This window comes from Corvus brachyrhynchos, unplaced genomic scaffold (assembly GCF_000691975.1).
Source record: "Corvus brachyrhynchos isolate BGI_N302 unplaced genomic scaffold, ASM69197v1 scaffold67, whole genome shotgun sequence".
Taxonomy (NCBI): Eukaryota; Metazoa; Chordata; class Aves; order Passeriformes; family Corvidae; genus Corvus; species Corvus brachyrhynchos.
This window is the reverse complement of record NW_008239114.1, coordinates 690936-701102: the sequence shown is the minus strand read 5'-3', so window position 1 is coordinate 701102 and position 10167 is coordinate 690936. Positions and strand designations below refer to the sequence as shown.

At 58.7% G+C, this 10167-nt stretch overlaps 2 protein-coding genes across 8 annotated transcripts in view; one reads left to right on the top strand and one right to left on the bottom strand.

Annotated features, from left to right (window-relative positions):
- LOC108448054 (protein TsetseEP-like) overlaps positions 1-1782 on the bottom strand; it is a 4432-nt gene extending 2650 nt beyond the window's left edge. Inside the window, exons 1-2 of the mRNA XM_017739805.1 lie at positions 1771-1782; positions 37-510 (exon numbers count right to left, since the gene is read on the bottom strand). Of these exons, the coding sequence (XP_017595294.1) occupies positions 37-510; positions 1771-1782 (486 nt within the window). The remainder of the gene's footprint in view (positions 1-36; positions 511-1770) is intronic.
- Positions 1-10167, top strand: part of PTPN7 (protein tyrosine phosphatase, non-receptor type 7) — a 25501-nt gene that overhangs the window by 4822 nt on the left and 10512 nt on the right. For 2 of the 7 annotated variants that reach the window (XR_001863841.1, XM_008638013.2), the window contains exon 1: positions 5426-5838. The exons of 1 other annotated variant lie outside the window; for it this stretch is intronic. The gene's annotated coding sequence lies outside the window, so the exon portion shown is untranslated. Of the gene's footprint in view, positions 1-5425; positions 5873-7724; positions 7791-9677; positions 9831-10167 lie in introns of those variants that run through there. 4 more of the 7 variants (XM_017739820.1, XM_017739819.1, XM_017739818.1 and 1 more) reach the window with 4 other exon arrangements.

Genomic DNA, 10167 nt, shown 5'->3' with positions numbered 1-10167 from the left:
TGGAGCCGGGTCTGGAACCGGGTCTGGAACCGGCACCGCGTCTGGAACGGGAACCGGGTCTGGAACCGGGTCTGGAACCGGGTCTGGAACCGGCACCGCGTCTGGAACGGGAACCGGGTCTGGAACCGGCACCGCGTCTGGAACGGGAACCGGGTCTGGAACCGGCACCGCGTCTGGAACGGGAACCGGGTCTGGAACCGGCACCGCGTCTGGAACGGGAACCGGGTCTGGAACCGGCACCGCGTCTGGAACGGGAACCGGGTCTGGAACCGGCACCGCGTCTGGAACTGGGTCTGGAACCGGGTCTGGAACGGGAACCGGGTCTGGCACTGGGTCTGGTACCGGAACCGGGTCTGGTACCAGCACCGGGGCTGGTACCGGGGCTGGTGCTGGCACCGGGTCTGGCACCAGCACCGGGTTTGGTACTAGATCTGGTACCGGCACCAGGTCTGGCGCCGGGTCCGGTCCTGGCACTGGGTCTGGTGCTGGCACTGGGTCTGGTCCTGGCACCTAGGTTCTGGTCCTGGCACCAGATTCTGGTTCTGGCACCGGGTTTGTGGTCCTGGCACCGGCTTCTGGTTCTTTCCCTGGGTTCTGGTTCTTTCACCGGGGTCTGGTTCTGGCATCAGGGTCTGGTTCCGGCACCAGGGTCCCCGGGTCTTGTTCTGGCACCGGTTTCTGGTTCTGGCACTAGGTTCTGGTTCTGTCTGGCGTTGCTGCCACTGCTGTTGTTTGTTTGTCTTGTTATACGTATATACACTAATAAAGAACTGTTATTCCTTTTCCATAGCTTTGCCCGAAAGCCCCGTAATTTCAAAGTTATAATAATTCGGAGGGAAAGGGGTCATATTTTCCATTCCAAGGGAGGTTCCCGTCTTCCTCGGCTGACACCTGTCTTTCAAACCAAGACAAGGAGACAGCTTTATTCCTTCCCCTCTGGGCCAAAAGCATCCGTGAATGTGTGGTCGAACCCCGGCCAAGGACACCACTTGCAGCACAGCCTGGCTGGTGATTCTTACCGACAGCTTCCCATGGCCTGACAATCACAGGCATGGCCAGCAGCTCCTCAGGCTGCCCAGCCCGGGGAGCGGGCCTTCCTGGGCTCAGTGCACTCTGGCTGGTGCTTGGGGAGCAGGAACAGCTCAGTGCTGCAGATCTGCAGGGTGCTGCTGAAGGTGGAGACCAGGGCAGGGAACCCCATGGCACATCCCTGCTGTCTCCATCTCCCCCAGCCCTGCTCCACCCAGCCCAGGTCATGCACCCCGACTGTGTGTAGGATGCTGAGCAGTTTCAGTGTTGTTCCAGCCTGGGGTCCATCCCTGCTCCCCCTGAGCCCGTCTGCAGTGGTGCACACAGGTAAGGTCACCCTGCCTGGTGGTGCCCACCCAGCTCCTGCCGCTGCTCCTCTGTTCCAGCCTGGAGCCCTCTGCCCAGCTCTCCTTCTTTGTCCCTGCCTGTCACTGAAACTCCCCTCTGCCCTGGAGGGTACCAGGGCTGGTGGAACTGTCCCACCAGGTCTCCAGGGAAACACACAGATATTTTCTCCCTTGACAAACATACCTTTCCCCTCCTTCACTGCACATTGTTAAAAGAGGTCATGGCAGAGTCTGCGCTTCGTCAGCCCCTGGGGCCTGGCTGATCCCTGGGGAAGAGGCAGCAGAGAGGAGGACGCTGACATGCAGGGGGGCTGTCACTGCTTGAATTTTCCTGACTCCTCGTGGGAGACAGGATCCATCTGGACCTCCTCAGGGTCCAGTCCTGGATCCTTACATGCTTAGTCATCCCTGACCATGACAAAAACATGAACCAGCCCCTTGCAGGGATGGAGCAAGAGGCACATATGGGGGGTCCTGTCAGAGCCCTGGAGCCAGGCAGCTCTGCAGGATTCAGCCCCACACACAACATCTGCCCAGAGTGCTGCATCAGGGTTCTGTGGGGCCTCTGGCTGGACTCCAGCTCCCCAAAGTCGAGCAACCCTAAAGCTCACTGAACTGTCCCCACTAGTGCTTCTGGGGACGGGCTCAGGAGGCCCACAGGAGAGGGGCAGGCAGAGCTGCCCAGGGGGCTGTGAGAGGAGCTGGAGATGCCCCTGGCAGGAGTAGTGCCCAAGTGGGACGTGATCTGCCACAGTGTTATGATGCCAAGCTGGCTGGTGGCATGGCAGGGCAGGGGTGGCCTGCCCCAGCTGAGAGCAGAGCTCGCTGCCTTGCACCCTTCTCTTCAGCCCTGGGAGTGCTCAGCTGGTGCTTCTCCATCCTCTCCCCGACTTGCCAGCAGCACAGATCTCTCCTGCCCTGTCCTGGTATCACAGGCCTGGGCCCCAGCACCACGGGCAAGCACCCCAGCAGTTCTGCTGCATCTGGGGCTCTGGTGACACCAGCTGCTGCCTCGATTTCTCCTCCAGTGCTGAAAGCTCCATGGCTCCATCCTTGAACTTGCTGGCAGGAAGTCCCCAGAGCAGCTAGGGACCCCTCTCAGCCCCAACAGCAGAAGAAAAGAAACTAAAAAACTCACAATTTCTTTGCTTTTCCTCCAGATCTGGGGCAGCTGTGGCTCCAAGCACCATAGCTTCCCTACTGTGAGCAGACATGAACATTTCTGGTGCCTGGAACTGGGACAAAGCAGACCCCATGTTCTGCAAGCTCCCATGGCTCACGCCTATGGCCACACAGTTGCAGCAAGACCAAGAGGACTCAGAGGAATAGCACAGCATCTCTCAGCAGGAGCATGCATGGCCCAACACAGCAGCTTCTTGAATTTCTGAGGCCAGAAAGCACAATCCAGAACAGCTTTCAAAAGCAGCCAGGCCCACATTCTGTTGTGGCTCAGAGCCGGAGGGGCAGCATTGGGCAGATCCATCGTCTCTGCATTGCTGCCCTCTGGCTGCCTCTGCTCATCCATGGCCAGTCTCCTCCAGAGAGAGATGGGACGTGCCACGGCTGTCAGGGACTGCCTCTTGCTATGCAAGAATCATCATACAGTTGTTCAGGTTGGAAAAGCCCTCTAAGATCATCAAGTTCAACCACTGCCCTAGCAGTGCCATGTTCACCACTAAACCATGTCCCCAAGTGCCATATTTATGTGCCTTTGACTCCACCCTGGGCAGCCTGTGCCAGTGCCTGATCGCCCTTTCAGTGAAGATATTTGTCCTAAAATAAAAGCTGCTGGCACATCCTCCCTGGCCCTTTGGCCCCAGGCAGCTGCATCCACAGACCCTTCCTGTGCCAGCACCGGAGGACACGGGCAGTATCACATGCACAGTCTGTCTTTAGCAAGGTTAAGAATCCTAACCCCCCAGCAGTGACTCCCTTGCCAGCGGCTGGGCTCACCACACACTGTTTCTGCACCAGACAGTGGCTGAGCATGGGCTATTTTAACCACCTTTCTAGCTGTTATCAAAGGCCAGACGAGGATCTGGGCCCTCATCACAAGCACTCCCTGGAGATCCCAGAGCAGATCAGGCTGCGGAAGGGCAGCACTGTTCCCCCGCGCCCGTCGGTGCGTGGGCGCAGGTTCTCTTGCAGCAGAAATGGAAGTGACGGCTTTCTAACCGCTTCCTTTCTTTCTGGGTCTCTGTCTCCCCTGCCCCTCCTGCCCAGCTCGTTTCCTGTTATTGATAATGGCCCCTGCACCCAGCAAGAGGTCACCAGGCTCAAGAGTTCCCCTGAGGGAGCAGCCCAGGGACTGGGCCAGCAGGGCTGTGCTGGGCAAACCCAGCAGGGCACAAGGCTCAGCCCTCGTGCTGGCTGCCGAGGTCCCCGCTGCTACAGCGTGCCAAGGGACGCAGAACAGGAATAACGTGATGAGTCTTCAGGATTTTCAGGCCTTTTTGTGCCTTTTTCATTGAGACCTGCTTTGCCCTGTGTGCTGTGAGGAATGAGAGGAGCTGGGGGTTTTTCTGTTCCTAGGAGACTTCTTCCTGCCCACACAGCTCGCAGGGTTCTGCAGGCAGTTCGAGAGGATGTGTGTGTGCCCTGCAGGTGTCCAAGCAAGGCGGACAGCTCACTCCCCAAGGGAAACTGAAGCACACAGCATCTTCTAAAAGCATAAAAAAGCCCAAGTGACACGTGGCTGAGACAGGTGCTGCCACAGGTGCTGGGGCTGTGTCCCCAGCAGTCTGTCATGGTGACCAAGTCATTCTGTGGCTCTTGCCGTCCCTCTGTGGCTTCTCCAGTGGCATTTGTTGGCTAGATTGTCAAAGTCTCAGCACTTGGAGGTCTGGTCCCACGTGTTGGCTTAGATCCCCTTTACCCTCACCCCCTGGGGACATGATTTAGTGAATGTGGCAGTGCTCAGTTAATGGCTGGACTTGATGATCTTAGAGGGATTTTTCAACCTTAGTGTTTCTGTCATTTCATTGTTCTATACTCCTGGCTTAGGAACAGTCCTCCATGCAATTACTCCACTGCAGAATGAACGGGGGGAGCTTCTTCCCACACGAGGAGAGGAACAAACCAAGCACTTTCAGTCTGGGAGATCACCTTTCCCAGGGGAGCTGTTCCTGTGCCAAGGCACCTTCTGTAGTCCACAGCAACACCAGCTCTGCGTCACTGTTAGCCCAGCCCAGCAGTGCTGGTGGTTCACCTGCTCTGCCCTTCTGCTGGCAAATTTGGACGAAAGCTCAGCTTGTTTGCAGGAGATACAGGAGGGTATCTAATTCCAGAAACCAAAAGTGGTTCTACTCAGCAGTCATGGAACCACAGAATATGCTGAGTTGGAAAGGATCCATCAGGGTTATCAAGTCCAACTCCTGGCCCCGCACAGACACCCCAACAATCCCACCCTGTGCCTGAGAGCTTTGTCCAAGTGCTCCTTGAGCTCAGACGGGTTTGGAGCTGTGATCACTTCCCAGGGGAGCCCGTTTCAGTGCTCAGCCACCCTTTGGGTGAAAAACTTTTTCCTTTCTAATTTATACCTCCCCTGACACGGATCCAGCTGTTCCTGCTAGTCCTGGTCACAGAGAGCAGAGACTGGAGCTGCCCCTCCACTGCCCCTCATGAGGATGCTGAAGAGCTCAGTGAGATCTCCTGTCAGACTCCTCTTCTCCAGGCTGAACAAACCGAGGGATTCAAAGAAGAAAACAACCCAGCAGTTAAGCAGGAAATCGAGGTCCTGAACTCTTCCTCTGGTTCTCCTTGAGGAGAGGGCAGAAGCACAGGGGCTGGCAGGATCAGCGGCAATACCTTGCCAAAATGAACCAGCAATTGCTTCATTGCTCCCAGCTCAAGCCACAGCAGGAGCAAACTCTGCACAGACCGTCACCGGCCACGGGAGAAAGGTCACACATCCACTGCCTCCGAGTGGCTGCCCAGGTCAGCTCCATCCCGGCGGGATGCCCGAGCGTCCAGGCTGGCCGGCAGCGCTGCGCTGCGGGCTCTGAGCTCTCGCAGCCCCGCCAGCCCGGGAGGATGCTCTGCCGGGGCTGTCCTTGGGAACGCGCTCCCGTGGAGGACGCTGGAATAGCGAGCCGCTGCTCCCCGGAACAGCAATCCGCGGAGCTGCTTCCCTCCGCTCCCGGCTCCGGGCTGTCCCCAGGCCGGCGGGCGGGTGGCTCGGGCTCCCCAGGTAAGGTGCCCCACCTCGGCTGTTCGCTGCCCCAGGCCGGCTCCGCGGGATGCTCGGGATGACCGCACCGTCCTCCTCTGCCCCGCCGGCAGCCGATCGGCCAGTTCGCACAGCGTCTGCTCGGTCCCGAGGCAGCTGCTTCACCTTCAAGCCTGCGAGCGATGTTTCGGCAGTGGAGGAGATGGGCTAATTTCCAAAAGCCTGCAGGACATCCTGACTCCCAGTCGTGTCAACGGAAGCAGGACCAGCCCTTCCTGAGTGCCGGACCCAGAGGTGAAGGGGCCTGATGGGACCAAGCCGTGGTGTGGTAGGCAATCCTGGGGAGCGAGACCACTGGGAAGCGCCTGTGCTTTGGGTGCCAGCTCAGTGCCTGCCTAGGCTGAGGTGACTTTGGGGCTACCTCCTGTCTGGAGGGGGTGAGGAGAGGTGCTGGGGTGTGTGTATCAGGGCAGGGAGGCTGCATGAGGAACCCTGTGCTCAGGGGGCTGGGGGGGGCAGAAATGGGCATAAAGATTGGCTGGTCGTTAGTGGGAAAACAGGTCCCAGTCTGGGGCTGGAAGGTGCTCCTTGCACCAAGGGAACTGGCTGTGAAATCATGGCCAGAGATGAGAGATGACCCCATGGAAGTGGAGTTTTAAAATGCAAGTGAACAAACAGCAAGTACCAGTCAGGGATAAATCCAGATCTTCCTCCCCAGGGCAACTACTCCATAGGGTCCCCATATCTTACAGGAAGTAAACCCACAGCTATACAGACCCTTCAAGGCCCCTGAGACTCTGTCACAGAGCTCTCTAGTCCTTACATTCCAACAGATAATCCTAATGCACAGATGTCCACGGACAGAGGACACAGGGGATCCCATGTCTGGCACATCCCTGGTTGGGCCAGGCTGAATGGCTGCTGTGGTAACAGCTAGGACTCTTCCCTCCATGTCCATCCCTCCGTCGCCAACCCTCCCAGCACCACTCTGGGCATCATCATCACCCCTGACACCCCATTGCTACCAAGGTCAGAGCAGCAAGGAGTGCTGGGGGACAAGGGATGTTCTTGTTCTGAGACCTCACCAGTCCTTCCCCACCAGGGGAGGGAGGCAGGAAGGTGAGTGGCACAGCAGTGACCCTATGGGACCCCCTGCCCAGAGCCATTTCCTTCAGTGTTGCTTCCTCCCATCCCCTCCTGGGTTTCACCCTCTGGAGACTGTCAGGTTCCTCTTTGCTGACACCAGATTGCAATGGCTGTCCTGGCGTCCTGGTCCTGTCCTTACAGCACACTGACCCTGGCTTGGGATCTGCCCCCAGACTGGACACCGTCTGTCCTCAAAGCCAGGTCCTCCCTGGCCCCAGCAGTCCCTGCTTGTAGGCCCCAGCAGCTCCCTCTCTGCTCCCTGGGCCAGCCTGGTGCAGCTGGTGCAGACCTGGTGATGTGACACGGGACAAGCATGGCTGCACACGAAAGGCACAGTCCATGGCCAGAGCATCTCCCAGCTCTTTGCTCCCCACTGCACCCCTCTGCAAACCCAGCTGGTGTCCCTCAGGAGCAGCCAGCTGGCAGCATCATGTTCCAAGCAGGGGCTCAGAGGTGGCCGGAAGTGATGTGCCCTAAAGTGCATTTGGGGGGAGGGAGGGAGGGCATGTCTGGACTTCACTGCCCGAGGTCTGTGCACGCCCGCACGGATGGGCACCGATGAGTGACCAGGGATGTTTGCTCTGCACGTGTGGGTGTGCACCTGCTGTGTGCCCCAGCAGGGAGGCAGGAGGGGGCAGGTGTCATTCCCAGGAGGGCAGCAGACGTAGGTGGGTGCAGCAAGGTACAGGGGAAAGCTTGCTGCCCCAGTGGCACTGAGAGCTGAAAAATGCCCTGGGACAAGCAGTGTGTTCTGGCTCCATCTGCTTCTGGTCTCTCTCATATCCAGTCTGTCTCTACCAGCTCATGCCTTGTTTTCCACCAGTACCTTCATTTTCGTGCTGGGGGTCTCCACAGGTCTGTGTCCCCTCCCATGCTCTCCCTTCAAATGCACCTCCTCAGCATGCTGGTGCTTCGGCAGAAGGGAGGAAGAGCAGCCATGCTGGCAGGTGGGAGCACAGTGAGGTCCAGCTGTGCACCGTCAGAGGCAGCTAAGGGTCAGGACATCTCAGCAGTGCAGACTTTTCTGCTCCTAGGAGCCTGGGCCATGGCACGTCTCTGGACTACATCCCTACTTCCCTCCTGCGTTCCTTCTATCCTGGGTGAGTTGCCATGGCCAGGACAGGCCCCTCAGTCGCCATTGGAGTTTTCTGCATAAGGAAAAGCCAAAGGGGGCCAGGTGTGGTTTCCAGAGGCTGTATCCTGGGTGTCCCGCACAGGCACGTGCATGACTGGTAGAGCCAAGCCAGCAGCACAGGGAGGTCTGTGAGCAGCACAGGGAAAGTGCTGCAGGGCTTTTCTGGGGACATCCCTGAGCATGAGTACCTTGGTGTTGTGATGCTTCAGAGGCAGAGGATACGCTGCATCCCAGCATCTCAGTTTCCTCTTTTTACCCTGAGCGTGGTCCATTGTCATGACCAAATTCGAGTGGAACCAAATAAGCCATTTTGGAAAGGAAGTGCATCAGCATCTTTCCTGAAGCATCCAGGGGCAGTTCATGACCAAGGTGGAACCTGGCAGGAGGAAGAAGGGATTTACTGCTGAAATCCTTTGAAATGCCCATCAAATCTCTTAAATCACACTGGGCCACAGATCACTGAGATGAGCAGTGCACAGGGAGCTCCTGGCCTCCACAAAAGCCTTTGTTCCATACCCCTTTTGCGGCTGGAGTTTGCGTCTTGCAGAAAATCATGTGTTGGTAAAAGGTTCCCATTCCCTTTGGGGAAAACCAGCCTAAACCCAGCTCCCAAAGGCCTGTGCTGTCCCGGGTCTCCTGCTCACTGTGCTCTGTGCAGAGGATCAGGATGTGCTGTGGTGCCTCCTGGGTCCAGCGAGGGACCCTGGACAGCCCCGCTGTCACAGCCCCGCTGTCACAGCCCCATTGCTCTGCTCCTCTGGGGTGCTGGCAGATTTGTGGCTGTTCCCTGGACCCTATGAGGTCTGTGAGGGTCCAGCTGTCTCCACCCTCCCTGTCACAGGTGGGGATGTTAGGAGGGAGTGTGGGCGCACAGGTGTCACTGACACATTCCCAGTGACTTCCATGTGCTGGCGGCCCTGTGGCATCTGCCCCAATGCCACACTGAGCTTGTCCCCCGCTTGTCCACCAGTGGCAGAGGAACAGGGCAGTGAGGAGGCAGCAAGATCAGATCAGCAAAAGGCAGGAAAAGCAGCTCCAGGGGTTTGCATCTTGGCTGCATCCTCAGGAATCCCTTAAGCTCAAAGACACCCAGATGGGACGGGTGCCCTCTGCACTTAGAGGGCAGATACAGTCCCAGCCTCAGGACACTTCTGCATGTCTGACAGCCTGCTACTGCAGCACAGAACCCTGTTTGTTTACTCTGGTTCCTACTGAGAGCAAGTTTATGCAGCCACCTTGTTAAGTCCTGCTGGTCATCCTAGCAATTCCTGAGTTCCGTCAGGGACAGGTGGGAAGGAAGGGCAGTGTGTGGTGGGGCTGCCTCTAGGCCTTACAGCTGTGTTCTCTCATCCCACCTAGGGCAGGGAACAATTCCCCAGTCAGTCTATCCTCTGGCCACTCCAGGATTTGCAGGTCAGACACAGGTGCTGGTGGCCTTTCCTCCAGGATAAGGCTGTTCTGCTGCTGGCCAAGCCCAGCACTTTGCTCTGGAGCTTGGGCCCTCTGATCTCCTAACCCTTGGGTAGAAGGTGGCACTGGCAGGGTCTCCCAGGGCTGCCCAGGGAAGATGTCCTGGCACACCTGCAAGCACACACAGGCGTGCACGGACACAGCTCTCCAGCGAGGTGAGCGGGCACCGCACGGCCCAGGGACAGCACGGTCGCCACAGTGAGCTGGGCTGGGGTGGCTCCGGCCGGGGCTCCCCGGGGCAGCGGGAGGAGCCCGCGGAGCAGACACGGGAAAGGTGTTTGGGGTGCGTGTGGCTGGGGGAAGCAGCGGGAGCTGCTGCAGCGCAGCGGGGTGGGGGCTGAGGAGGAAGGAAGCGTGCAGAGCCCGGGCAAGAGCAAACAGGAAGAACCGTGGGGATTCGTCAGGAAGGATGTGCAGTACCCCAAGGGCAGACCTGTCCTACCTGAGCCAGACCCCTGAGCCAGGGACCTTCCTCCCCAGATACACCCCTGCCCTGTCCTGCTGGGGAGGGGGAGCCCACACGTCTTCCCCCGAGGTACCCAGGGATGGTTGTGCGTGCAGAGGGGTGTCCCCACATGGACATGGGTTGGGGGACGGTGGGGTGGCACAAGGAGCACACTGCACAGGGGCAGGCACTGAGGTGGGAGGCACTGAGCGAGTCCTGGCACATTCCACAGCGGGATGGGGACAGCTGGGCACAGCCTGGGCGAGAGGACACGGGCAGGACAGCAGGCATGGGAGGATTCATTCTGTCTCCCTGCGGGGCACGTGGGGTCTGGTGCCCCCAGAGCAGCAGCACTGCACCATGCCAAGCATCCTGCCTCACCCCTCCTGCCAGTGGCCCCCCATGGCTGAGCCTCGCCCATCCCTCC